At 53.1% G+C, this 27,531-nt stretch overlaps 12 protein-coding genes across 12 annotated transcripts; 7 read left to right on the forward strand and 5 right to left on the reverse strand.

Annotated features, from left to right (window-relative positions):
- Positions 1-469: 469 nt before the first annotated feature.
- Positions 470-1,638, forward strand: J4E93_004586 (uncharacterized protein; the record flags this gene model as incomplete). Its single annotated transcript, XM_049342513.1, has 3 exons — positions 470-656; positions 708-785; positions 836-1,638. The coding sequence occupies 3 exons, from the start codon at positions 470-472 to the stop codon at positions 1,636-1,638; spliced, it is 1,068 nt and encodes a 355-aa protein (XP_049200665.1).
- Positions 1,639-2,115: 477 nt separating this feature from the next.
- On the reverse strand, positions 2,116-2,544 carry VMA21 (vacuolar ATPase assembly integral membrane protein vma21; the record flags this gene model as incomplete). Its single annotated transcript, XM_049342514.1, has 3 exons — positions 2,116-2,249; positions 2,296-2,387; positions 2,447-2,544. 3 exons carry the CDS (start codon positions 2,542-2,544, stop codon positions 2,116-2,118), a joined length of 324 nt encoding a protein of 107 aa, XP_049200666.1.
- A 434-nt stretch (positions 2,545-2,978) lies between these two features.
- On the forward strand, positions 2,979-6,650 carry J4E93_004588 (uncharacterized protein; the record flags this gene model as incomplete). Its single annotated transcript, XM_049342515.1, has 1 exon — positions 2,979-6,650. The coding sequence occupies one exon, from the start codon at positions 2,979-2,981 to the stop codon at positions 6,648-6,650; it is 3,672 nt and encodes a 1,223-aa protein (XP_049200667.1).
- Positions 6,651-6,942: 292 nt separating this feature from the next.
- J4E93_004589 (uncharacterized protein) lies at positions 6,943-8,584 on the reverse strand (the record flags this gene model as incomplete). Its single annotated transcript, XM_049342516.1, has 2 exons — positions 6,943-8,292; positions 8,348-8,584. The coding sequence occupies 2 exons, from the start codon at positions 8,582-8,584 to the stop codon at positions 6,943-6,945; spliced, it is 1,587 nt and encodes a 528-aa protein (XP_049200668.1).
- A 400-nt stretch (positions 8,585-8,984) lies between these two features.
- Positions 8,985-10,483, reverse strand: J4E93_004590 (uncharacterized protein; the record flags this gene model as incomplete). Its single annotated transcript, XM_049342517.1, has 5 exons — positions 8,985-9,075; positions 9,125-9,460; positions 9,595-10,008; positions 10,059-10,146; positions 10,195-10,483. The coding sequence occupies 5 exons, from the start codon at positions 10,481-10,483 to the stop codon at positions 8,985-8,987; spliced, it is 1,218 nt and encodes a 405-aa protein (XP_049200669.1).
- Positions 10,484-12,255: 1,772 nt separating this feature from the next.
- J4E93_004591 (uncharacterized protein) lies at positions 12,256-13,617 on the reverse strand (the record flags this gene model as incomplete). The annotated part of the gene is made up of 6 exons (XM_049342518.1): positions 12,256-12,609; positions 12,673-12,922; positions 12,971-13,072; positions 13,120-13,157; positions 13,213-13,459; positions 13,583-13,617. 6 exons carry the CDS (start codon positions 13,615-13,617, stop codon positions 12,256-12,258), a joined length of 1,026 nt encoding a protein of 341 aa, XP_049200670.1.
- Positions 13,618-14,645: 1,028 nt separating this feature from the next.
- Positions 14,646-15,393, forward strand: J4E93_004592 (uncharacterized protein; the record flags this gene model as incomplete). Its single annotated transcript, XM_049342519.1, has 2 exons — positions 14,646-15,039; positions 15,098-15,393. The coding sequence occupies 2 exons, from the start codon at positions 14,646-14,648 to the stop codon at positions 15,391-15,393; spliced, it is 690 nt and encodes a 229-aa protein (XP_049200671.1).
- A 476-nt stretch (positions 15,394-15,869) lies between these two features.
- Positions 15,870-17,836, reverse strand: J4E93_004593 (uncharacterized protein; the record flags this gene model as incomplete). The annotated part of the gene is given in 2 exon segments (XM_049342520.1): positions 15,870-17,814; positions 17,832-17,836. 2 exon segments carry the CDS (start codon positions 17,834-17,836, stop codon positions 15,870-15,872), a joined length of 1,950 nt encoding a protein of 649 aa, XP_049200672.1.
- A 1,446-nt stretch (positions 17,837-19,282) lies between these two features.
- PRP10 (U2 snRNP component prp10) lies at positions 19,283-22,879 on the forward strand (the record flags this gene model as incomplete). The annotated part of the gene is made up of 1 exon (XM_049342521.1): positions 19,283-22,879. One exon carries the CDS (start codon positions 19,283-19,285, stop codon positions 22,877-22,879), a length of 3,597 nt encoding a protein of 1,198 aa, XP_049200673.1.
- Positions 22,880-24,251: 1,372 nt separating this feature from the next.
- On the forward strand, positions 24,252-25,169 carry J4E93_004595 (uncharacterized protein; the record flags this gene model as incomplete). Its single annotated transcript, XM_049342522.1, has 1 exon — positions 24,252-25,169. One exon carries the CDS (start codon positions 24,252-24,254, stop codon positions 25,167-25,169), a length of 918 nt encoding a protein of 305 aa, XP_049200674.1.
- Positions 25,170-25,442: 273 nt separating this feature from the next.
- J4E93_004596 (uncharacterized protein) lies at positions 25,443-25,947 on the forward strand (the record flags this gene model as incomplete). The annotated part of the gene is made up of 2 exons (XM_049342523.1): positions 25,443-25,694; positions 25,786-25,947. 2 exons carry the CDS (start codon positions 25,443-25,445, stop codon positions 25,945-25,947), a joined length of 414 nt encoding a protein of 137 aa, XP_049200675.1.
- A 363-nt stretch (positions 25,948-26,310) lies between these two features.
- Positions 26,311-27,411, forward strand: J4E93_004597 (uncharacterized protein; the record flags this gene model as incomplete). Its single annotated transcript, XM_049342524.1, has 1 exon — positions 26,311-27,411. The coding sequence occupies one exon, from the start codon at positions 26,311-26,313 to the stop codon at positions 27,409-27,411; it is 1,101 nt and encodes a 366-aa protein (XP_049200676.1).
- Between the last annotated feature and the right edge of the window lie 120 nt (positions 27,412-27,531).

Genomic DNA, 27,531 nt, shown 5'->3' on the forward strand with positions numbered 1-27,531 from the left:
CGCTGTGAGGTGAGAGTATCTTGTAGAGTAAGGCTGGGAGAAATGCACAGCAGAGCGATAAGAGTAGATAGACACCCTTGCTCGGTACTTCTGTTTCATGTTCGGTGATGGTGAGATTCCCCAACCGTTTAGTCTGGTCGTGGCTTGATGACGAGTCGCGTCTGGGCGTCGAAGAGTGAATGGACCGCGCGTCACTACCTAGGTACGTTGTCTTACTACACAGCCTAGACTTGGTCCGCCTTTTCGCGTGTTAACACCCAGTTTCCATAGCTCTATCATCACGCATTTTTGATCCTTCATCAATTTGCTTCTGCGACATATCTCGTCTCAGTTACTTCGATACGCCGCACGCTCCACTTACTCACCACGCGCCACATTACAGCTCCAGCTCCACCCACCGAGTTACCCGGCTCGCACGACTCGTTAGACGCTCCGCAGAAAAAACTGGGTATCGCCCATCGTTGCAAGAATGGAGCAAGCGGCACAGCAGCCATCGCGCCCGCGCGGTCTCAGCTTTCATAGCAACAAGAGCAGCAAGAGCCGCGAGACTCCCGCGTCTCCCAAAAGCCCGAACAAGCACCAGCGCAAATACTCTGACCACTACGATCCAAACTCAAAGGCGAACCCCAACGCCGCTATGAATGAACAGCAGCCCAGTATGCCATCTTGTGCACCCTGTCTATCTTATCGTGGCTAACCCGCCCCAGTCGCCGAAGCCCTCACCAAGCCCACTCTCGCGTCTCTCCGCTCGTTCAACCATACCGACGCAGCCGGTAATCCCATTGGTAAGTCATGTCGTCAGCGCTCTGTACATTCGTTATCTAACCATTACCAGCCGATCCCGATCTCTCCAACCCCACGCGCTCGCGATGGGAGCGACCACTCGACACGATCCGCTCCTTCGAGGCTGCCATTGATGGCGAATACAGACGCCGCGCGCAGTCAATGCGCGCCGACCAGACCGACGTCATGAGCTACGCGAGCCGACGGAGCAGCTACTATGGCGGCGGCGGCGGATACAACGACCAGAACCGCTTCTCGTCCGTCAGCGGCTACTTTCCCCAAAGGCAGACGCAGCGCGACAGCTATGTCGATGGCTACGGCAACGGTGGGCCTGTTGGCGCACAACCACAGCGCATGCGATACGGCAACCGCATGCAGTCCGACCCGGGCTGGAACAACAGACAGAGCGGCCATGGTGGTGTCTACCCCATGAACGGCTACCAACAGTCGCGCGACACCGTCAACACGAATGGCTCGAATGGCAGCCACAGCGACGGCCCATACTCCAACGACCACAGCAACAGCGAGAACAGCTCCATCGAACGCGGCATGCCCGTGCAACCACCACAACAGGACATGGGTGCTCAGTACGGCTTTAATGGATTCGGAAGGGGCCCCATCATGGAGGAGTACGCACAGGGGTCGGGTAACTACTCACAAGGACCACCGCAACCGCCCGCTCACGCCATGCCACCACCACCCCCAAGGCACTCCACCCAGGCAGCACCGATCAAACTCGGTGGTGGTGGACCGCCTGCTACCGAGAACACAAGACCAGCTATGCTTTCGAAGAAGAGCAGCGATGCTGGCGAGAAGCGCAAGAGCTGGTTTAAGAGACGGTTCAGCAAAGACTAAGCCACGAGCGATGATAGGAAAGAAGATGGCGACTAGCTATCACGAACGGCGCTCCTGGGAATCTATTCGACAACGAGAGGCGCGGGCTTGCCATGATGATGAATGAATATCTTCACCATGGGGCTCTGGAGTCCTCTGGTCGAATCACTGTTGCGCGAGCCTGCGTATACAGCATGTTGGCGTTACTGTGGCGTTTCAGGAATGTGGAAAGGGTATATACCGCGATTGTCACTCCTTGTAGTTTTGAGATATGCTGCTACAGTAGAAGTTCGCTCCTTGAGCCGGCTGGTAATGTGGTAATCATAATGGTTGATGAGCAAATTCGTCTTTGATATTATTGTTCCAGGTGATATGTGATTTCAGTCATCATTGTAACCACGCATTGTTCCGCAAGAACATGTGTTGGCGTAGACTTTGAACAGTCGAGCCGATCCTTCTAGCATGCATCGATACCCCAGCCATCTTCACGGACAAGCCCTACAACTTCTTCTTGGACTTCTCTGCTTCTTCTCGCATCTCCTCTTGATCATCTTTGAATGCCATGATCACATATGCGATCAAGACCACGTTCGCCATGAGTGCTGCCAAACCACCCGCCCATGTTGCGTTGCCTGGGTAGAGTCAGTGCCAGTTCCAAACCTCTCATGAACCACTTACCCTTGAAGACAAAGTTGACTGTGAAGAAGTATGTGCCAATCGGCAGTGTGATCATGGCAAATGTGAAGCTCATCAACTTCCAAATGACCGATCTGTTGCCATTGTCAGCCATTGCACTATACACATGATACCCAGCATAAAGGCGACTCACGATGGCACCGCTGGCGAGGTGTTGGACGGCTCGGGGGCAGCCTTTCCATCATAGTCCAGAGACGACTTCTGCTCGTTTACGGTTCTTCTAGTCGTCATTCTGCAGATGGGGCCTGTATGTCGTGGTGTTCTGGCTCGTGAGGAAGCGACGGACCAGGCCCTCAGCCGAATTCAGCAACGTAATAGGCTCTCAGAATGGTCCAAGCTCAATATCTTTACGCGTAGTAAAGTGGTTTTAACGCGTTGTGTTTGGTGATCCGCGTCCCCAGGGCAAACCCTTTCAAGGCTCCTTCCTGCCTACGCTCTGTGGGTGTTTTAACATACCCGTTGCTTTGTCCACTTCGCCTTTGTTAGTGCGCTTAGCCGTTGTTCTCTGCATCTTCTCTTTGCGCTCTTCCGCCCGCGAACGAAGCGGCGAAATTGACTACTACATCCACTACCACGACGGCATCCTTACTCTGCTCAACTCGCTGCCATAGTGCAGTCGCACAATGTACCGCCGCGATCCCATACTCTCGTCTTCTCCGCCCCCGATGGCACCGCGCGCCTCTCCGCACAGCGACGACGAGCGCGATACCTACGTCACGCAGCCTACGCAAATCCTCGGGGAGCGCTCGCCCTTCTTTGCGGCGCCGTCTGATACCACGCAGCCCACGCTCATAGTCACGCCGCGCGCGCACCCAGTCCAAGCCACGGCTTCTTCCTCGCAATTACAAGTCCCGCGTTCGTCACCCGCCCCTCAGCGCGACTCGTCGCCTGTCATGTCGCCGCCGTCGCAGTCGCAACGCCCATACGGGGGCTACAGCAACCCAATGGCACCGCCTGGCACAGGCTTCTTTCCCCCACAAGCAGTCCGCAAACCAGTCGTCGACCTCACCTCGGACGACCCGCCTGTTGAGCGCGACCCAGACGAGGACGAGTCGGAGTATAGGTCTAATATACCCTTGTCCAAGATTGAGATGGCATCCATGACATCAAGGATTGAAGAGACACCACAGAAGCCGACTTGGGATCTGTCAAGTTATAAATACGGCAGCGACCAGTCGCGTAAACGACCAGCGGAACGATTCGAGTCGAGTACACCACCTAAGCGACAGAAACCTATGCAGCCGCAAGGGGGTCCTTCACGCGCCATACCTATAGACTTGACTGAAGACAAGGAGATGACCATGGAAGACATCCATGACTTGAACACGTACACTAAGGTCAAGCGGTTGCAGGCCATGTACCCGAAACAATCTGTCAAAGTACAATTTGATGCTTTGAAAAGGAGCAACGGCGACTGGAACGAAGCCTCCGAGTTCCTGCGCGAGAAACCGGAGATGACCATGGAAGACATCCATGACTTGAGCACGTATACCAAAGTCAAGCGACTACAGGCTATATACCCGAACCGCTCTGTCAAGCAAATTCACGATGCTTTGACAAAGCGAAAAGGCAACTTCAATGACGCCTCTGAGTATCTGGCGGAACAGGAGTCCGAGGATGAGCTGCTACGGTCTCCTCCTCGCCCAGGAGTAGCCCGTACAGCATCAAATCCAGTTGTAAAGAAGACGGCACAGCGAGGTCTTAAGCAGCCTGTGCAGTCGCTGCAGAACAAGTACTCGAAGTTAGGCGCGACTCAGAACAGCCCAGTCACGATCGATAGCCCTGAGAAGGAACCACCGAAACCAAAACGTCGACTCAAGAGCGGAAAGGACCGCAAGAAAGCCGCCTTCTCGCCCTCCCCCGAACCTGTACCCGCACGACCGCAACAGAAAACAAAGAAGGAGGCAGCGATCGTTGTCTCCTCCGACGAGGACGAGGGTATTGCTGCCGATCTCATGATCGACGACGATTCGGAAGCAGGTGGCTCGGTGGTGGAGAACAGCTTTGACGATAGTAAATTGTTGAACCTCTTCAACACTTGTACAGTGGAGGAGTTGATCGACTTATCCAGTCACAAAGAAGAGGACATCAAGGAGATCTTCAAGCATCGCCCATTCAAGTCGCTTGATGCTATTCGCAAGGTCCATGTGGATCTCACGCCAGTGGAGAAAGGCAAGAAGAAGTCTCGCAAGCCACGTATAACAACCGGACAGCGACTTGTGGAATCAACCGAGGCCATGTGGAACGCATACAACACGATCGACTCGGTCGTTCAGCAGTGTGAGGCTCTGGGCAAGCCGATGGTTGCGGGCATGGCAAAATGGGGCATTGATATCTTTGGTGCTTCCACAGAGGATGGAGTCGAGATTACAAGTCTCGATGATGCTAGCGACACGAACTCTTCTCGCGACTCAGGTTATCATACCCCTCGGAGCCCGAATGGCAGCGACACGGAGTCTAACAACATACGAAAAGCGGCCACTCGTACAAAGCTTTTGACACAGCCTGCGATTATGAACGACGATATCGAACTCAAGGATTACCAGGTTGTAGGTCTTAACTGGCTGAACCTCTTATGGAAGACTAAAACCTCGGGTATTCTGGCCGACGATATGGGTCTGGGAAAGACATGCCAGATCATCGCTTTTCTGTCACACCTCAAAGAAGAAGGCGTCGGAAAGCCTGCGCTTATCGTTGTGCCTGGATCTACACTAGAGAACTGGTGTCGTGAGTTTGAGCGCTTCTCCAACACGATCAACTTTACGCCCTACTATGGATCACAGGCGGAGCGGTTCTCTCACCAGGAGAGCATTCTCCAAAACATCCGCCAGGGAACGTGCGATGTGATCATCACGACATATGACCTTACCTTTAGAAAGGACGACTCTTCGTTCTTGAGAAAGTGCAGGCCCGAGATCTGTATCTTTGACGAAGGGCACATGCTCAAAAACGCCAACACGATCCGGTACAAGAGCTTGATGAAGATTCCTACGACTTGCAGAATCTTGTTGACAGGAACGCCACTTCAGAACAGTCTTCAGGAGCTCATGTCGATTTTGGGTTTCCTCATGCCGCAGGTTTTCTATGGCGATCAGCAGGAGGAGGTTCAGGAGATGCTGCAGATTTTGTTCAAGCACAAAGCCAAGACTATGGAGAGCGACTCGCACAGCTCTCTGCTTTCTGCTCAACGTATCCAACGCGCTCGTACGATGCTGACACCGTTTATCCTCCGACGAAAGAAGGCTCAAGTGCTCAAGCATCTACCGAAGAAAACTTCCCGTGTCGAGTACTGCAATCTTACTGATACGCAAAAGACGCTTTACAACGAGCAGTTGGCCAAGCAACGCAAGATCCTCGAAGACCGAGCAGCAGGCATACCCGTTAAGGACCATGCTAACGTTATGATGAAGCTGCGACAAGCAGCCATTCACCCCCTACTCTTCCGCCACCGATACAACGACGACAAGATACGGAAGATGTCAAAGGCGTGTCTTAAAGAAGACATGTTCGCCGAAAGCAGCCCAGACATCATCTACGAAGAACTCCAGCTATACCAAGACTACCAATGCCACCAGCTCGCCTCCAAGTACCGCGCGCTCAAGAAGTTCGAGCTCCAAGACCAGGAATGGATGGACTCTGGCAAAGTCGCCGCGCTCCTCGCTTTGCTGAAAAAGTATAAAGAGAACGGCGACCGCGCTCTGGTCTTCTCGCAATTCACATCCGTCATGGACATTCTCGGCTGGGTCTTTGACGACCACGACATCAACTTCATGCGCATGGACGGCTCCACACCGATTCAAGAACGCCAATCCCTCATGGACGTATTCTACCAAGACGAATCCATCCAACTCTTCATGATCAGCACCAAGAGCGGCGGCGCAGGTATCAACCTTGCCTGCGCAAACAAAGTCATCATCTTCGATTCGAGTTTCAACCCTCAAGACGACATCCAAGCAGAGAACCGCGCGCATCGCGTTGGTCAAACGAGGGAGGTTGAGGTCGTCAGACTGGTCACCAAGGGAACAGTCGAAGAGCAGATCTACGCGCTCGGTGTAAGTAAACTGGAACTGGACAAGATGGTCCAAGGTGAAGAGAGTGAGGAGGGCGCCAAGGGCAAGGGGAAAGGAAAGAAGAAGGATGAGGCAGTTAGTGCGGCTGATAGTCTGAGTAAAGCGGAGGAAGCGGGTATTGCGGCTGTGGAGAAGATGATGATGGCGCAGCTTAGTGCGCCGGCTGCAGAGGTGGAGAAGACGGCTGAGGCTGTGAGTGGTGAGGGGGATGTTAAAGAGCAGTTTTTGAATGGCTTGAAGAAGGCGGGTTTGGATGTTGCTGCTTGATTCAGCTCCGCCGGCACATAGTGGATGGAGTGGAGTGTGTGAGGTGTTGTTGGCACAGATTTCATACGGCCTTCGTCATCAGAGGTCCTTAGATGTAATTTTTGGTTAGATGTGGTCTTTTCTATACTGCATATGCAGAGTCAGCATCCAGCGATGGCGTTAAAATGATGCAATCCACCTGCGCATGCAATATTATGGCATTTGCCCAAAACTTGAATTATATACTACTATCTTGTACTTGAAACTATATACAGCGCCTGCTCCTAGTATCCACACGTGCTCTCCGTTCTCTCTAGTCCTTCACACTCACACCAGCCTTACTGGCGTCCTTGGCAGATTGCTTCTGCGTGTTCGGTGTTTCTTCTTCCTCCTCTGAGCTCTCTTCGTCATCATCTTCGTCACTGTCTTCTTCTTCTGAACTCTCCTCTGCTTCGGCTTCTTTCTTGGCTTGTGTTGCGGGTTTCCCTTTTGCAGCCAATGGTGCGGGTTTCTTGTCTTCTTCGCTGTCCTCTTCACTCTCTTCTTCCTCGTCGCTATCCTCCTCTTCTTCGCTGCTCTCTTCAGCTGCTGCAGGAGCTTTTGCCGGAGCTTTAGCTGCTGCTGGTTTCTCCGCATCGGCATCCTCTTCCTCGGAGCTCTCCTCTTCGGACTCTTCTTCCTCGCTATCTTCCTCCTCCTTATCACTCTCCTCATCCTCCTTCTCCGTCGAGCTTATCGGTCCAGCACTAAGCGCAGGGTTCTTCGCATCGTCGTGCATAGATGGAGGTGCATGCACAGGTTTCTGCAGATCGGAGAGCTTGGGGATACCCGGTTTCGTGGCAGCCTTGGTATCTCTTGTGCTCTTGGACTTTGTATCTTTGCTCTTTGTGTCTTTGCTGCTCGAGGGTTTCGACGACTTTGATTTGGCGACGGGCTTTCCGAGGCCGAAGAGTCCTCCGGTTGCGGGTTTTCTTGTAGACTTTGACTTTGCATCTTTTGAGGATGTGGTAGTCTTTGTTTTGGTGTCTTTCGCCTTGGAGTCCTTTGCTTTCGCGTCTTTCGCGTCCTTTGTCTTAGTGTCCTTCGCCTTGGTGTCTTTGCTCGTGCTTGGTGTAGCAGCTTTCGCGTCCTTCGTGCTCTTCGCGTCTTTCGTCGCTGTGGTCGAGGCTGCAGGCTTGGCCTCCGCTTTGGCGGTCGAAGCAACAGCCTTTGTATCTTTCGTCGCGGTCTCCGTCGCTGTCGGTGTAGCAGGCGTCGCAAGCTTCGGCGTGTCGGGTAATGGGACAGATTTGGGCGAGAGGATACTGCTAGGATCTTCCTTTGTAGGACTCTTCTTCGACGTCGCCGAGGTCGGTGTGTTCGTCTTCTCAGCCAGCAATGGGTTCGTAGTCTTGATGTTGCTTGGAGTAGGCTTCATCGACGCGGCCTTCTTCGCAGCCTCAGCCCCTAGCTCACGGAGCGCCAGGTTTGTCTCTGGACTAGGTATGATGACATTCTCCTTCTTCGCAGCTGCGCTTGTGGATGAGAAGGAGGAGGTCGTTGTTGCTGGCGCAGCCATGAGCGGTGGGCCGGGTTTCGCAGGAAAGGGCGTGAAGGCTGACGTGACGCCCAGCGCTTCTCGGATCTCGTCGTACTCGTTCCATTCTTCGATCTCTGTGATGCCCTGCAAGATACACGTTAGCCTCCTGTACTAACTACGCGCTTTCTACTATACCTACACCCAGGACGTATCCCTCCTTGACTATCAACGGTAGCTTCTTCCCGCTTGCTCTCCGCTGGAACAACTTCTTTGCGAGCTCATCTGTCGCCGTGTCCACTCCCTTGAAAGGGATCTTGTTCGCTCTTAGGATTGTTTCGATTCGAGACGTGGCAGTAACGATGTGAGAGGACCCAGCGGTCAGCGAGGTAAAGAGGTATATTGTCGGGTCGTTGTCGTAAACGCTGAGTTCGGCCATGACTGAGGCTCGGTCGGGGGTCGCGCGGGGTACGGTGGATAGCTGTGCTGTGCCCAAGTCACTGTGGCGAAAGAGGCAGAAAGATTGGGAAGGCAAGCCGGCGTATATTGCGGAGGTTTTATAGGCCTCGAGACGACGACGTGTAGCGATTGTAGTTTCATAAGTACACGGGTTTCATAACACCGCCCTGACAGGACGAGGGTCTAGTGGGGCGCTAGCCTGGACCCTTTATTTCACAGTAGATCGGCGGGCATGCGCCAACTCACGAGTCACCATGCACATGTCAAACACCATTTGGGATTTTAGAGTTGAAGATATGTTTGCATTATTCATATCGAGCGAATGACATTACAGATTATTCCAAAAACTTAACTAGTGCCGTTTTTCTCGTGACTACACATTATGCTGGCGTGGGACCATTGGAGTATTTGCTGGCAAGAACTGTCATCAGGGCGTCGCTGACTTCGAATTCCTCGAGGACTGCGCCAAAGCTAGGTAGGGTCAGTGCTTGCCCAGCTGAATCAAGTGATACCAACATACCCGTAGCAGCGGACTTTGGCAAGGAGCTCCTTCTTCACGAGCTCAATGTCCTCTTTGGAAAGATCCCTAAAGCACTCGTCTTGGAGAATCTTCGCCCAGGCCATGATAGGCGTGATTTCCCCATCAAGGGGCAGACGATTGCTGAGATCGAGTAGTTTCATCAAATCCGGCATCTTGACGTCCGGCATCTGATGTGGATACTTCTCCTCGGGGCAATTCGTAATGTGCGCATCGGGAGGTGCCGTTGCCATGAGCGCATGGCCGCTGATGTTTTCGTCGGCCTCGTTGGCGCGGACCATTAGAAACTGCATGTGGTCCATGCAGGGTCGCTCGAGCCTGTTAGACGCAGTCGTCAGAACAGATCTCGTAAAGATAACGAATGACGTACGGAGGCCAAAAAGAATGAAGAAGAAAAGACGTAAGCGCATTACTGCTGGGGCGGAGGAGAAAGATAAGGCGATCGGTCGTACGTTAAGACGAAGTCAATGCCAATCTGGTCATAGTCCATTGCATGCTGCTGATGGTGACCGGACTGCTGGGCTTGTTGTTGTTGAAGAGTCAAGGCTTGACCGTTCATTCCATCATGAGAGCTGGATCCGCGAGTTGGTGGCGATGTATAGCCAGTCGACGCTGATCCTGGCCCGTAGCCTGATATACTGCCAGTGGAGCTTCCGTATGCGGAGCTGTCGACGCGGCCCATGCCATTACTCCCCGGGCTGGAAAGGTCGAAGGAGATGCCATGCGCCATGAGCAACTCTCTCAGTCGGCGGTTCTCGTCTGCGAAAGCGTCCCGTTCCCTCGTAGTAGCCGCAAAGGTATCCTTGAGGCGGATCACCTCCTGCTCGAGGGCCTTGATGTATAGCTCCTTTCTCTCTCGGTGTGTTCTTGTCAACAAGTTAGTACGTGATAGGACACATGGCTTGGCTGATGTTACCTCTGCGCCTGGCGGTTCAGCTCTTGCCGTCTGGTCAAAGCCGGTTTGCTATCCGGTTTGGGTCCTCTTCTCTTGGGTGGTTGGCCATCTTGCAGGAGTCAGCCACCAGATCGAGGCGATATCTCGATGAACAAACCTCTTGTCGTCTTCTTGTCGGTCAGACCCTTGAAGAATCCGAATTGTGCTAGGGGACTTTTAGATTCGCTTCCTACAGATTGCCACTGCCCGGTACTCTCCATGTCCGACGCAAATCCAGCCAAGCTCCCTCTCCTGCTGCTGCTCATGCTCACTTCAGAGAAACACTCGGAAGCGCGACGAGAAGCAGCGGGTGAGGGGTACTCGATGGCAGCGCCGGATGGAGGGTAGGTGGGCGCCATGGTCAGCGCATGCGCATTAGGCCAGGACATATAACGAGCATGCGACATGATGTTTCGATATTAGGTAAGAGATGAAAGAAACAAAAAGGAATATTATGTATGTGTGTATGATGAGCTTTGACGAGAAAGGAGAGTAGTGCAGCCATGTATATGTAGTATCGCCAGCGCCTTGCCGGGTGAGGCACGCAAGCGTTCGCAGGGTCTTTGGCCGTTAATGCATCGATGTCAACTCAACGGCCGGCAACCATGCGAGCCGCGGGGAATGTTGCAACGTTCATGCTAACCCGAGCAGAGCTTTCAAGGTTGTCATGGCGAGACTGGTCATGTCTCTGCAGCACGTTTCTGGGAGTGGAGTAAAGACGCGAGAAGCTTCAGCGGCAGCGACCCAATGGCGGATGCCATGTCTACGTGCCAAGAACAAACTGTAGGAATCGCGAAGCGGAGCCAAAACAGATACAACTTCAAAACGTGGAGCGATTAAAGCGCTGGAGACTGCCAAGAGAAATTCCACATACCACTGCTGTTGTCGCGATGACTGGCACCCTCGGAGGAGGGGTCGGTTTTGATAGTAGTTGCCATGCTATAGGAGCGGCATTGGCAGCGACGCGCACTTATGGGTTAAACGGTTCTCTCCCTCGGCGCCGAAATGGCGGAGAAGCCGTCGAGTTGCAGTGAGCGATGCGCTAGACGCAAGTCAGTCCACAGGGCGACAATGAACCCCTGCGCACATCCGAAACGTACAAAAGTCAGGCTCGTCGGCGCGCAGAGATGACGATTAGACAGAGCCGGTGCCCGCGGTTCAGCCGTGGGGTGTTTGGGTATTTGAGCAGCGAGACTTGAAGGGTACTCTAGTTCTCTCGGAATGCGGCCGAGGTCCTCCTGTTCCGTCCTTCCGAGTTGGGCGAGACGGCGATGATGAAGAGACGGTTGCAATGGGCGACGAGTTGCCGGTCAATTGAGACAAGCGATGGTGCCCTTGGCGTCGCAGAGTCGAATGTAGCACAGGAGAGGGCAGGCTGGTCTGGAAGGACGTGCCAGGGTAGTTCGACTCCTACACTTGCAGTGCGATGTTCAACGCGATTTAGTAGCCAGCCATGCACGAAATAATGCGCTACACACTCGAGATCGTCGGCGAGAACACAGCCCCAGCTAACGATTTGGAATCTGCCTGCCATCCGGGTCTGGAGGTTGCAAGATGAGGCGGTCAGTGCACAAGATCGAGCCAAACAGCTTTTGGAGCAATCACAGCCAGAGCGCGGAAGCAGCTTGTGATCCGCTGGTGTTTAGCGGCTTCATTCTGCGGCTCTGCAGCTCCTCCGGTCTAGAGCTTGCAGCTGGCGTGCAGTGCAGTGGCGCCGTGCGACACCCAACGTCCCAGCTTTACAGCGCAAAAACAAAGGGTCGGCGCGCAAAGTACCCCATGGCATTGTGTCATGGGCGATGCATGGCCAGGGCTGGGTGGTATCCCAGCCACCTCGACCGCCCGATAAGTCTCGGGCACGCCTTCCTGTGGCGGGTGCATTCTGCTCTACCACACTTCAACGTACTTCGTATAACAGCTATCCACTTAGACATGCAGTTGCCTACTCCGTACGGTCACGTTGTGCGGTATATACGATCTGCGGGGCAGCCAATCGCTACATTTCCTGACGTCGACCCTTACGACACAGCGTCTACTTGATCGTACCATCAGAATGGGATTAGGAAGCAAGGTTGGTCTCATATGCTCCATTATACTATATAGTCTGCTCTAGATGCTCCAGATCGGTTGAGTAATCACTGTGGCCTTTGAGCAGACCTCGCAGCCGTATCGGAGTGCCTTATAGCTTTGGCTTGTTGTCGAGAATCTTCTCAATCTCCTCCATAACCTCCGGGGTCAGCTTCTCGAGCAACTTGAGAGCGCCACAGTTGTCCTTGACCTGTTCGGGCTTCGTTGCGCCAAGAATAACAGTAGACACATTCGGGTTCTTAGCTGCCCAGGCAAGCGCGAGTTGAGTCGTGGTGCCTCCAAGTTTTTCAGCAATCTTAGTCATTTCCTTGACCTTCTTGATCTTAGCCTGTCCCTCGTCGCTCTTCAACGCCTCGATTGAGTTCTTGAAGAATTCGGGGTTAGTCGCGAATCGGGAGTCGGACGGAATGCCATCGTTGTATTTGCCAGTCAGCATGCCCGAAGCCTAAGTGTTGGTGCACACGTTAGTATATATCTCACATGCAGTAGGTTCATTTTGAGTTCTTACCAGAGGTGACCAGATGGTCGTTCCGTACTGGTACTTCTTGTACAATGGGTCGTACTCCTTCTCGAAGCGCTCACGGTGGAAAGCGTTGTACTGAGGCTGTTCCACGATGGGGGCGATAAGGTTGTACTTCTCGGCGATATCGCATGCCTCCTGGATCTTCTCCGCAGACCATTCGGATGTGCCCCAGTAGTATGCCAAGTTCATCTGAATAGTCTGGGTGAAAGCTTCGACGATCTCTTTCATGCCAACGCTAAACATACGTCAGTAGGCATTCAGAAAGCAGAGAGCTAATACATACTCAGGGTCGTAGCGATGAGCAAAGACAACGTCGACGTAGTCGTGGTCAAGACGCTTCAAGGAGCTCTTCAAGCCCTCGACAATGTGCTTCTTGGATAGACCCCTACACATCCATTAGACAGGTACAAGGATGCATGGCGGTCATCTTACCTGGTGTTTGGCTCCTTCCTCTGAGTACCGAAGAAGACCTTTCCAATACTGTCAGTCCCCGCTCATGGCATGATGAGACTAGACCGATCTTACCTTTGTCGACAAGACGTACTCATCACGCGGCCATTGCAGCTCCTTGAAAGCCTTTCCCATTTCGAGTTCGCATTCGCCTGCTGCGTATACCTCGGCAGTGTCGAAGAAGTTGATGCCATGGTTCCAGGCCTCTTGCATGCAGTCCTTCACGATGGAACCCTTCTGCGTTCCTCCGTATGTCAACCAACCTCCCAAGGACAGGACCGAGACCTTCAACCCAGCGGGTCCAAGGCGACGGAACTGCATGCTATATCGACATTAGCAAATGCTCGGACGAAACAGATGTAAAGAGTACACATGTCAAATTGAGAATTGAACACAACCACGCATACGGGCAGACTCTTCTGTACTAGCAGTTGACATGACTTACTCCTTGGGATCGAACTTTGTCTCGACGGCAGGCATTTTGGATGTTTACTACGAGTTATTTGCTGAAGAGGAAATTTGGTTGTGCATGAGCTTAAATGAGGGGCAGGCAGGACACCTAGGCATAGAGAAGCAGTTGCCCCACCGTGGACGGCAACTATAATGATGTCACGTCATGCGGGGTTAAGGCAAACTCCATAACGGCACAAGGTAGAAGAATTGCCGTATGCCTTGGGTAAGGCCGACTGAAAGTATTCGGAGAGATCAGCTACTGTACAAACCAAGCGGCGCAACGTCCCGCCTTACTTACGGCTATCACATTTGCGGCGGGTCAGGGCTGAGACACCCGTGGCCAAGCTCGTAAGCCGCAACAATCTTTCTTCCGCCTGCGACCAACCAAAATCACCCATTCAACTCTTCGCTGGATACCTATCGTTACGAAACTACCCTATAATCTTGTTGCGATGGCACTAGAAGTTGTTTAAACTCCTGTCCAGCGGCATTGGCGAAAGCTTGACCTCGCTCGTTTCATGTTTCGAACATCCCCGGCAGCTCGGTGGCGCAGAACCAATCACAGTCGCACAACGCGTATTCACGTGCATTGTTCGTCACCTCGCACAGGCAATGATTGGCCATCACTGCTCGTTGATCTGGGGAATACGGTAAGACGGGTTCCTGGCTATTGTGCTCGCGGCGCACCTGAAGGGGGATCCTTAGGCGCGCATCGTGGCGCGCCTAAGGTCATATATCTTGGCCGTCACCTCCCTTTATCACTTCTATACACTGCCTACTCACGGTCTCCCAATCCCTTGTTTAGATCACTAGCTTCTGCAGGGCTGAAGCAAATTCCATTCAAAGTCACTCATTCAAGAACATTGTTCCGGCCACTCACTTTACAATACAAGTTCTGCATTCGGACTATTCAAGACCCTATTCGTACTTAAGACCATCACCTCGCACCAGACTTGGCCTCAAACATCACTCATTATATATACATCCACATCATCAAAGAACATCGACCTTACAACTATATACCTATATACTCCACCAATCAGCCGATCAACAACATGGGTTTCAAGAAGAACATCCTCGTCGCAAGTGCCTTTGCACTCTGCGCTTTCGCAGCACCTGTCCCCGCCCGGGGCCCCGATTGCGACCTCGATGACAGTGCCCCAGCAGCTCCCCCAGCAGATGCCCCTGCCACCGAGGCGAGCCTGACTGCAGACAACTTGATCGCCATCGCCCCCACCACCGCGTCCTGCGACGGCGCACCATTCCCCGACGAGTGTGCAGATGCAACTGCAGCCGCTACTGCTATCAACAAGGCCTTCGATACCTACAAGATCACATCCAAGGGCGAGAGGGCGGCGATCGTCGCGTATGAGCTCTTCGAGAGCGGAAACTTCAAGTACAAGAGGAACCACTTTCCCGAGCCAGGTAGGCCTGGTCAGGGCACAAGGAGTAAGTAACGCTGTCATGATGAACTGTCCATGTCATAGAAACTAACTTATGTATTTAGTGATGGCCATGCCACCCATTATCGAGAAGTACGCAACCGCTATTGCCGGTGCAGACGCCGTCGCGACAGCAAAGGCCACAGGAGTCGATGCCGTTCTCGACCTCGTGAACTCTGATGACGAGAAGAGTTTCGGTTCGGCGGCCTGGTACGTTACTACATGCAGTGCGGAGGTCAGAGCCGGGCTTGACGCGGCCACCATCGAGGGCTGGCACGCTTTCTTGACGGAGTGTGTCAACACTGATCCTGCTGCTGAGCGTGACACTCTATGGACTGCCACCACACCCAACGTCCAGTGAGGCGACTGAGAAATGTCACCAATTTGGGTCGGTGACAGAGCTTTTATTCATGGCGCATTGGGCTTTGGTAAGCCCAATGTACATCTCTTCACCCGAAGTGGAGTTTTCAGATATAACGACTTGCTACGAATTTCCTATACAATTATACCAATTTCATCATCTACCATGTGTGCACATTGTATGAATAGTGGCTAGGTGACATCTCTCCATTCACAGTATACTTTGCTGAAGGTACATATTGTGGTTCTGACGAGCGAAGGTGAAAAGATGTGAAGATACCCGGCTGTTTGGATACTGAGTTTATCTTATATTGAACACATTATACTAAAACAGCCTGACCACTGCAAATAAACAGCCGATACATTGCGCTGGCTGAAGAGGAAGGAAAGGAATGTAAGAGCGCTACTATGCTTAAATATATACAAGCAGACATGTCATAAAGTCCTCCTACCAAATAATGTATACCATCGTCCACTTCAAATCGGTGACACCTCACCCCAAGCCCCAACATCTTCCCTTGCCATGACCTCTCCACACTCAGGACATGTGCATCCATCCAATCCATTCATACCCGAACACTGCCTGACCCACGCCTGCAAGCACCCAACGCAAGTCGCAGGCTCGTGCCAGCAATTCGCTGTGATCCTGCGCTCGCTGAACTCGAATACTGGCCTTGATGTCTTGCACAGAATGCACGTGCGTTCAATAGCTGGTGTATTGCGTCGGGAACTAGGAGTCATTGCCCGGGGGCTAAGAGAGGCGTCGAAGGCGGGGCGCTGGTATGGTTGGGGAGCTGTGCAGGTAATGTTCGGCGAAGGCAGGGCGACTATGCTGCTACGTTGGGATTGCATCGACACGGGGCGTGCTTGAGATTGCCACGAAACAGGCCGTCCTTGGGATTGCATCGAAACAGGTCGTCCTTGGGATTGCATCGATACTGGACGTACTTGCCGTAAGTTTTCGTTGGATAGCTGTGAGGGTAGTGTAGTTGGTGATAGCGAGTTTCCGCTGCTACGGCGTCGCTCTGCGGAGGCGGCGGGGCTTGGTGGTGCGTCGGTCCAGGGCGCGAAGGGTGCTGGAAGGGGTGCTTCGAATTGGGCTGACTTCACGCTCATGTCAAAGGGCGAGTAGGTCGGTGTCGGTATGAGGTCGACCGCCGAGAGGCGTTTGGATGCTGCTGGGTCCTGGTTGGCTTCGGCTTCGTAGACCTGGAGGTTTTCCTGAGTTAAGTTCATTCTCCGCAGATCTTCGACAACGGTTTCAAACTTTTGCTGCTCATGTTGAGCTGAAGAGTCTCTTCTCCTAGCGCCAAAGTTCTTCAATGCTTGCGGTATGGTTGACCATCTGTGCTTGATCTTCTTCTCTGGTTTGTTCTTCTCTTCCGATGTCGCGAAAGCATCTAACGTGGAGTGTATTGGTGTTGCTGGCGTAGCAGAGAAGACTGGTGGGGGTGAAAACGCAAGTTTCGAGGATGTTACAGGCGTGGGTGGACCGACTTCATCGTCCCCGTACTGCTGATAAACCATGTCATTCTCAATATTCTCCCCTGCGATAGCTTTAGGTGCACACCCCGACACGGGCCGCGACTTGTTCTGTGGGTAGCTGTTGTTCCGTAGTCCTCGCGAAGAGGCAATCTTGGTTCCGGAGCGATTTCGTTGGTGGTAGGTTGCGAAAGATGTAGGTCGTGGTCGCGGCTGCATTGGCGGGCTGTCGAGTGCAGTGGAGCTTTGAGGGTGGTATGAGATGGGTCGTTGCGTTTGTGAACCATTTGCATCGTTCATTGGCGGATATGTCCACTGCGTGGAGTTTACTTGTGGCCTCTCACATTCACAACTGCCTCGGGAAGAAATACTGCTCCTTGGCTTGTCTGAACTGTCAAGATACGATGATGCAGGCCCTTGGCCCGGTGTATTAGGGCTCATGGTGGCTGGCGAAGCAATCCATTCTGGCGATAGCAGGTGTTGCGCGTTGTACGATGTCGGTCGTGTGAGCGGTAGCGGTCGTCGTTTAACCGGGGATGTATTGACTTTCGTGCTTGGTGCTGTTTCCGGGAGCTTCCTCAATGTTTCTTCAGGATTGAAAGAGGAAGCCGGGCGGTTCGGGTTCGTCCATTTGTCCAACAGGTCAGAATCGCTGTCCTTCTTCGGCTTCTCCTCGGTTGGTTTGTCCTCGATGGATTTGTCCTTAACCACTACCTCCTCGACGACGACCTCCGTTTTCTGCTCTTGTATCACCTCCCGAGACTCGTCCTTTTCTTCTTCGACATCAGAAATTTCCAAATGCTCGTACATCGGTCGTTCCAACCATCGTGTTGTTACCGACTTTTCGCGTTGCAAATTTCTTAGAGCTTCCTCAGAATCTGCGATGAAGCCAAGCATGCGATGCGCCTTTGCCGAATCCCTCTTAATCGGCCGTGGATGCCTCAGAAGTGGATGTACGTCATCTTGAACATGACTCTGCGCCACAGCCGCCATAGTTGTGAAGCCGTTCAGCCGAAACGAGGGAGGCCTGGAGAAATACCAACGACAGCGAACGTAGTTGGGGGGAACGAAACAGTGGGCACGAGCAACACAATAAAACAAGAGGCAGGATCAACCCCTCGTAAGAGCGTGGGACAGCGTCCCTCCATATCAGCAGCATGCCGCGACCCTACCACTACCACGGACCCCGGCACGGTACGACTTTACTGTGTGGCTGGCAGCAGCACAGAACCGACAATTCGTTTCAAGCCCTTGCGCAGAAAGCCCGGAGCTGCGTAAATCACCGTTAGCTTGGCTCGCGCAACACTGCGCCTTCGATTATTCGTTGCTAGGGCCCGTATTGCGAGGCCTGCAGTCAGAGTAGTTCGGCGGTTTTAAGTGGTCCCCGCTGCGTAAGACATATTTTTAGAACCAGTAGTAGGGCTTGGTGGGCATGGCTACGGATAACCCACGCGATGCCGACGCTTGTGGCCATTGACAAAATCCCCTGCAATGACTGTAACTGCGTCGACAGGAGGCTGCGAAGTATCATGGTGACGACGCGTGGTTCGCGCTGGCGGTGTGAGCGTCGCGTGATGGCTGGCGCAATCTCAGGTAACGAAAAAGATCAGCGAGCCACATAATCGACTGACGAACAGTGCCCGCTGTCGTGCCTGTGCTTCAATTTAGTTTCTGGAGTGGGTCTGTCGCCTCTGGTGCTCGAGACATGGGAGACCTGGAGCTCCTCGGCTTCTTGGGATCTATTTTGCTGATGAGTAGCCACTTGGTGTGCCACCCATTGTAGGGAGACGCGCATGCAGGCTAAGCGCCACCAGAGCGACAGAACGCAATACGGATCAGTCCAGGCCAATCTCGCGCCTTCGAAGATCATGCGGCACACATGTATGATGTTCGGGACGATCAGAAGAAGCAACGTGTCGGGCCCGCATTCTTGCAGGCTCTGGCATCTGTCGCCGATAAGTAAGCTGGAACTTTAACTCTGAGTTGAACCCAGGGACAATGCACACAAAGCTGGCGTGAGTGGACGGACAATGCTATATGACCTACGTTCGCCCGTTGGTAGATGGCTGTGCCGCATTTCGATATATTGCGAGGCGGACTAGGGTACCAGGCGTGGGCACAGTGAGAAGAGAGGCTGCGCCGCTCGGCTTGGGTGTGGCGGGTAACAATGAAGTCATGTCTCTGAGCCTTGCAGCGATGTGATGCAGCCTGGAGACCTTTTGCACGCCTGTGTTGGGACTCCAAGCCATGGGTTTCAAGAGGAAGGGGAAGGGTGACTAAGCCGGTCGCGCTAGTGCCAATGCGGCCGCTCTGCCAAGCATTCGATCGCGAAACTTTGGAGAAGCTCACAGGCTATCGTCGCCTCAATCAACCCAACCCCAATTCACCCGTCACCACCTGCTGCAAACATGGCCGGACCGCGCGCAGGAAACTCGAGGGCCAACGGCGCTGCCAACGGGGACACGTCCAACAACAAGCAATCGCTCAACGAGCCCCTCGACAAGGAGCTCTACGGCGGAAACAATGGCGACTACGTCAGTTCCATCGCCGTTGCCGACGACGACGCCGATATGGACGACGTGCAGCTGAACGGCCGGAGCCTTGTGGGCCAATACACGGCATCCAAGGAGATGATGAACGAGTTTGCGCATGGTGATGCCGGGGAGGCGGATATCCTCGACAGTCGCGAGAAGCAGGCTCAGATCGCATCACGCGAGACCGACTACCAACGACGGCGATTCGACCGCGCCCTTTCTCCGTCGCGAGCGGATCCATTCGCGAAGGATGGCGAAGATGGCGGCCAGTCGTACAAGGACGTGATGAAGCAACGCGAGTTTGAGCGCGAAGAAGCGCGTGTGAAGAGGCTCATCGAGGAGAGGGAAAGGGAGGGAGGCAACGAGGTCCTCGACCACAAGCCTACGCTCCAGGACGACGGATCCGCCCCTGTCGATGGCGACAAGACCCCACCTATGAAGAAGACTCGCAAGAGGAGACGCTGGGACGAGAGCGGCGACGGCGAAACACCTGCGATTAAAGAAGAGGCCGACGACACCACGGCAGATGGCGAGCCCAAGAAGCGATCGCGATGGTCACCGGCACCCGAGGAAGAAAAGGCAGAAGACAAGTCCGCTGAGGCTGCTCAACCGGCTCGATCGCGTTGGGATACCACAGCTGTAGCCCCCGCCAGCGCTGCAACACCTGCTCCCGCCACCAACAGCGCCCGCCCAGTCACGCAGACGTTCGCATTTGGCACCGATATCTCCAACCGCAACGCTCCCTTATCCGACGAGCAGCTCGACATGATGCTGCCTGGTGAGGCTGAAGGCTACAAGGTCCTCGAGGCCCCTCCTGGATACGAGCCAGTGCGGCGACCAGTGGGCATGCCAGCACTTCCCACGGGATACCAAGGCTTCTTGCTTCCGGAAGCAGACAACAGCTTGGCTGCCATGGGCAAGCAGCTCCCCACAGAGATCCCTGGTGTTGGTGATCTTCAGTTCTTCAAGAACGAGGACATGAAATACTTTGGCAAGCTCACAGACGGCGCAGACGAGAACGACATGACCGTCGAGGAACTCAAGGAGCGCAAAATCATGCGACTCTTGCTCAAGGTCAAGAACGGAACACCACCCATGCGAAAGACCGCGCTTCGACAGCTTACCGACAACGCTCGGCAGTTCGGTGCTGGAGCCCTTTTCAACCAGATCTTGCCCCTGCTCATGGAGCGCACGTTGGAGGATCAGGAGCGACATTTGCTCGTCAAAGTCATCGATCGTGTCCTCTACAAGCTCGACGACCTCGTTCGGCCCTACGTACACAAGATCCTCGTTGTCATTGAGCCTCTCCTTATCGACCAAGACTACTACGCCCGTGTCGAAGGTCGAGAGATTATTTCTAACCTTGCAAAGGCCGCTGGTCTCGCACACATGATCAGTACGATGCGTCCTGATTTAGACCACCAAGACGAATACGTCCGAAACACCACCGCTAGAGCCTTCGCCGTCGTCGCATCTGCCCTCGGTATCCCCGCCCTCCTTCCATTCCTCCGCGCTGTATGTCGATCCAAGAAGTCGTGGCACGCACGTCATACCGGTGTGAAGATTGTTCAGCAGATTCCTATCCTTATGGGTTGTGCTATTCTTCCTCACCTCAAGGGACTTGTCGAGTGTATCGGCGACAATCTGAATGACGAACAGCCAAAGGTCCGCATGGTCACAGCTCTTGCTCTTGCAGCTTTAGCTGAAGCCGCGAGCCCGTACGGTATCGAGTCATTCGACGATATCTTGAACCCTCTCTGGACCGGAGCCCGTCGCCAACGTGGTAAAGCTCTTGCATCCTTCCTGAAGGCGGTCGGTTATGTCATCCCGCTCATGGACGAGGAGTACTCCAACTACTATACCAGTCAGATCATGGAGATCGTCATTCGCGAGTTTCAATCACCCGATGAAGAGATGAAGAAGGTCGTGCTCAAGGTCGTTTCTCAGTGCTCGAACACCGCAGGAGTAACCCCAGTCTACCTCAAGGATAACGTTTTGCCTGAGTTCTTCAAGCACTTCTGGGTCCGCCGCATGGCTCTTGACAAGCGCAACTACCGACAGGTGGTGGACACGACCGTAGACCTGGCGCAGAAAGCCGGTGTTGCTGAGATCGTCGGCAGGATTGTTAACAACATGAAGGACGAGAACGAAGCATACCGCAAGATGACTGTCGAGACTGTCGACAAGGTTATCAGCACACTAGGAGCGCATGACGTTGACCAGCGTTTGGAAGAACAGCTAATTGACGGTGTGCTTGTTGCGTTCCAGGACCAGACTATCGAGGACCCCATTGTCATCGACGGTTTTGCTACGGTCGTCAACGCACTGGGTGAGCGTACCAAGACCTATCTCCCGCAGATCGTCGCAACAGTTCTTGCTAGGCTCAACAACAAATCCGCAACAGTCCGTCAGCAAGCAGCAGATCTCATCTCGCGAATCACCTTCGTGATGCAGAAGTGCGACGAGGACCCGCAGCTCATTAAGCTTGCGCAGGCGTTGTACGAATACCTTGGTGAGGAGTACCCTGAGGTTCTTGGTTCCATCCTCGGTGCTCTTCGTGCTATCGTCACAGTCGTCGGTCTCCACGCCATGCAACCGCCTATCAAGGATCTGTTGCCCCGCCTTACACCCATCCTTCGTAACCGACACGAGAAGGTACAGGAGAACACCATCGATCTGGTAGGACGTATTGCTGATCGAGGTGCAAACTACGTCAACCCTCGTGAGTGGATGCGTATCTGCTTCGAACTCTTGGACATGCTCAAGGCTCACAAGAAGGGTATTCGTCGTGCTGCCAACAATACCTTCGGTTATATCGCCAAAGCCATCGGTCCCCAGGATGTGTTGGCCACTTTGCTCGGTAACCTTCGAGTTCAGGAGCGTCAGTCCCGTGTCTGTACTGCCGTCGCCATTGGTATCGTCGCCGAAACCTGTGCGCCCTTCACTGTCCTACCAGCTCTCATGAACGAGTACCGCGTACCGGAGCTCAACGTACAGAACGGTGTCCTCAAATCACTGTCCTTCATGTTCGAGTACATCGGCGAGATGGCAAAGGACTATGTTTATGCAATCACACCACTTTTAGAGGATGCCCTCATTGACCGAGATCAAGTGCATCGACAGACTGCCGCTTCGGTCGTCAAGCACGTTGCTCTTGGCTGCGTTGGTCTCGACTGCGAAGACGCGATGATTCACTTGCTCAACCTTCTTTGGCCAAACTTGTTCGAAACCAGTCCTCACGTCATCGATCGCATCATCGAGGCCATCGAAGGTGTCCGCAACGCCATCGGTACCCCGCTTGTCATGAACTACGTCTGGGCTGGTCTCTTCCATCCAGCACGTAAAGTGCGAAACCCCTACTGGCGCATCTACAACGATGCCTACGTTCAGAACGCCGACGCCATGGTCCCAGCTTACCCAACTTTCGAGGAGGACGAGGTCAGGAGACATGAGCTGGATATCTTCATCTAAACGTAAGATCCCCAGTACCTTCTTTTGCTTTCTTTCCTGGGGCCACTACCCCGGGGATTTGGTGCACTTTCTTGCTTTCAGCGAACTGGGAATTGGTTATAGTTGGAGAAATGGTAGGCCAACCTCTCCAGGGTCTGGGCTTGTCTAGCTTATCATGTACATCACAGTAGGGTTGGATCGGAGTATGCGGCGTTACAGTACGCTAAGATCAGAGAGAGCATGAGTCGCCATTACCAGGCCACTTCAGTTTAGGACCTCTTATGGTAACAAAAAGATAATCTGCAACCACTTTACACGCTGATCACCTTTAGGTTTCTGTGAAGTCATCTCATCTATCCCAGCCCTTGATCGTTGTCAGAAGGTAAGTCGGTGCTTGCCGCTGTCCTGTATGCTGAATCATCGAAGAGAACCCGCGCCCCCTACCAGAGGGGAGTACGTCCGTGTCATTCACTCATACACATCATACCGGGATAAGTACATGTGCTCTTCACTTCTTTTCGTTCTTGGCCATCGAACACCATGTTGAACTCCACTCTCGTCGTTTGATAGCCCCGCACTATGATGATGGTTTTCGTCAGACTGTGCTCGAATGTTGCCGGCTCCAAGCTTTCATCTATTGCCACAGTCGCTGGCCTTCAAGCGGGTTAGAGATTTGATGGTATTCACTGTCTTACATACCCAGCATCAGTTCAGAGTCATGATGCAGCGTGAGTATGATGGGCCGGTGTCGTTGACTTTTGATACCAGAACATCAGCGGCGCAGTTCAACATCGCAAACTCAAGCATTTCCCAGTCACAGCCCATTGGTTTGCAAGATCCTGTAACGCATCCTTTATATCATTGCATGAAAAGTTATCATTCAGCGTTAAGAAATTATCGAGGTGATGTCGCACCTCACGGTTGAGAGAAGAAGTGGGCGATGCTGAGGTCGGGGAAAATGCCCAACTTTCTATTGGTGCGCGGACGAATGTATACGACCGAATGCGCGCGAAACATTGGCCGAGAAAGTCCTAAACCCTAAATCCGTGTACTGGCATCCTAGCAATATACGTTAATGCTAGAGACGTTTGAGCATGGTATGCGACATGAATGTCTGGGGAACGAATGAGTGCTGACGGAGCCTCAGCCGGGGGGTAACTGAAAGTACAGGCTCAAAGATGAGCATGGTGAGTATCGCGGCGGTATCGTAGTCCCTATGAATCTACACATGTTCTTGGCAAGAATACATAAACACATGGCATTTTACTTCAGCGTTTAGCAGAAACCTTGAGCAGCTCGTACAGACGAACAAGACCATCGTTTCTTACGTATCTTTATGAACTTGCTTCCACGAACCACCAAGCAACCCGATCCTTCTTACGCATCAACTGCGATGGCCACTGTTCGCAAAGTTAACTTCCTCAGCCATGGCATCAACGTCATCGGCGATCTATACCTACCCTCCCCAAACGTACCAGACCGCAAAAATGCCGCCCTTATTGTCGGCCACCCCGGTACAGCTATCAAGGAGCAAGCGTCTGGATTATATGCCAGGAAGCTAGCCGAACATGGCTTCATCACTCTCGCGTACGATGCAGCCTTCCAAGGTGAGAGCAGAGGCGAGCCACGTTACCTAGAAGATCCGTACCAACGAGTCGAGGACCTCAAGAGCGCCGTAACATTCCTTTCGACTCTTGACGGCGACGTTGACCCCGAAAGGATCGGAGTTGTTGGAATCTGTGCTTCTGGAGGCTACGCAATCTTCGCTTCACAGACTGATGTGCGCATGAAGGCCGTAGCGACCGTAGTCGGCGTTTGCTTGGGTGGTATGACTCGCAACAGTTTGAGAGACGACTCTGGAAACATCAACCCAGAAACACTGCATCAGCGCCTGAGTTTTGCAGCGCAAGAACGAATCTCAGAAGCCAAGGGAGGAAAGCCTACCGCATTCAGCACGTTGGACGTCTTCGAGGAGGCAAAGTCATACTATGCGACTCCCCTCGGATACCATCCCAAATGTAACAACCTGCAGCTTGTGAGGAGCTTCGAAAAGCTGTCCACATACGATTCTTTTGCTTTCATCGACTGGATCTCTCCGCGACCGCTGTTGATGATTACGGGAAGTTTGGCAGACACGGGTAATGGAGGCCCAGCTGACACCGCTTGCTACAGCAAGGACGCAATCAAGAAGGCCAAGGAGCCGAAGGAACTTTTCGTCATTGAAGGAAAAGGACATCTCGATTTGTATGCTGATACTGAGGAGAGTGTTCCAAAGCTAGCTGATTTCATGGGGAAGGCGCTATGTACTTAGAAGCCGGTCGGTGTGTGCCAACACCTAGGGACATCCTATTCGCGTTAGCAACAGGGCGCCCTACGTATGACGACGCGACTCTTACGCGAAGTGGAGTTTCCCAGCTTGGACGTAGATGCAATGCGACACTTTAGGCAGCAGCCACTAGATCTCAATAAATATCTTCTCAAACAACAACCTCACCTGCTGTATCTAGGTACACAATAAACAGACTACTGTTCTTAACCATCTCATATCCAGTTCGGATCGTAAAGCTTCATCAACTACTACATCATGTCCGATACTGACAAGTCCAACTCCGGTCCTCCTGGCGCGCCCCCAGCCGACGCTCCAACCAAGACCTACGATGCATCATGCCACTGCGGCGCATTCAAGTACTCCGTCACTGCATCTCCTCCGCTTGACGATCCCAGCGCGGTTCTAGTGGAATGCAACTGCAGTATCTGCGTGTCGAACGGTTATCTTCTTATCTACGTGCCCAACGAGTGTATCGTTTTCTCAAGTGGTAGCATCGAGCAGTTCAAGGTAAGTGAATATGTCGCTAGCAACGTAGTAAATACCGCAAAAGATTAGGTCAGCTAACGTGAGTTCACAGTCTTACTCTTTTGGAACGAAGAGAATGGGCCACCACTTCTGCGGTACCTGCGGTGCATCGTGCATGATCCGCTCCAAGGACCCCAATTTCTTTACCGGTATGACGTGTATCAATGCACGCATGCTGCAGGGTGTCGAGCTCGAAAAATTGAAGCGCAAGTCTGTCGACGGAAAGAGCTTCTGAGAGTTTGCAGTGGGGTTGTTGGCGCAGATGGTGTTAGGTGTGTATGGTGTTAGTCGGGAAGAGGGCGAACGAGGACCGGAGTTGGTGGTGTGAGGGGCCGGTCGCTGTTCATTCGCTATGATTCTGCATGTACGTTCCGTACTTGCTGACAAAAGTCGGATATTCAAGATTATCAATGCGACTTCGTCCTGCTGTAAGGCGTCCCATTGTTAGTGAAACTATAAAATCGGACATAACAGGTTCGGTGGTAGTACGACACATACGTTTCGTTGATAAATAGCTGATACAGTCTCCGTTCTCTGCTATTGACCAACTCAGATATCTCCATTCACCTAACAAGCGCTCCTTTAAGCCATCACAACTATGTCTCCATCACTCTCCACGCCCAACACGTCACCCACACCAACCTCACCAGGCCGTTGGGTTATATCAGAGTTCGGCAAGCCGTCCGTGTTGAGATGGGAGGCATTTGATCCCATGGCCGCCCTATTTGCTGACGGAGTGCTCATTCGCATCCTGGTTGCTGGTATCGCCGGAGTCGACAACATTCAGCGTGTCGGCGGTTACCCTCATCCCCTGGCCAAGGCACCTGGCTTCACACCTGGATATGACCTCGTAGGCGAAGTAATTGCGCTGGGTGATGCTGTCCCAAAGGGAAGAGAACTGAACATCGGAGACAGAGTCGCAGCGTTGAGCATCTTTGGCGCACATGCTACACACATCGTCCTGCAACACGAAGAAGTCATGAAGCTGCAACCGGAAGACGACCTGCTGAAAACTTGCGCACTTCCGCTGAACTATATGACTTCATGGGGTCTGTTGAAGCACAGTGGTGTCGATTTACCACGCGGCTCAAGCATTCTGATCGGGAGTGTGAGTGGAGGACTAGGAACAGCTATGGCTCAGCTTGTCAAGGCATTCGACATGGGCATCAAGATGTTTGGTACATGTTCGCCGAGCAAATTCGATTACGTGCGCTCACTGGGTGTGGAACCGCTTGACCGAAATACCCCGGACCTCGTGGAGCAGGTTCATGCGCTGACGGATGGAAAGGGTGTGGATGTCGCATACGACGGTGTTGGCAGTGAGAAGAGCGTCCAAGACTTTCTCGCAGCAACTAAGCAAGACGTCGGCAAAGTGGTTGTCTTCGGTGTCATGGGGGTCATTGCTGCGGATGGGAGTAAGATGTTGGCGAACGTCGACGAGCTCCTTGAGGCGATACTGCAGCCACCGCGAGTAAGCTTCTGGGCGCTTGATATCGAGTACCCAAAGAAGAAGGAAGTGGCGGAATTCTTTGCGCTCGTAGAGAAGGTGAGGGGATGGAAATTGGATCCGGTTATTGCGAAGCTGATGAGGCTGAGTAATGCGGTTGAAGCGCATGAGCTTCTTATCCATGGAAGTGCGATCAAGGGGAAGATGTTGTTTGTAGTGGATGAAGAGCTAGCTAAGACCCATGGCATTTAGATCATTCTTGGCAGACAAACCCTGCGAGAAATATATGAGATAAATTTGCAGCTGTAGCAGCAACAATTCGAAACTGCAGTCGAGTAAGAGATACCCAAATGTTGCACAGTAAGAACGCTA

The sequence above is a fragment of the Alternaria ventricosa genome (genome assembly GCF_023758065.1).
Source record: "Alternaria ventricosa strain BMP 2768 chromosome Unknown scaffold_6, whole genome shotgun sequence".
Lineage (NCBI taxonomy): Eukaryota > Fungi > Ascomycota > Dothideomycetes > Pleosporales > Pleosporaceae > Alternaria > Alternaria ventricosa.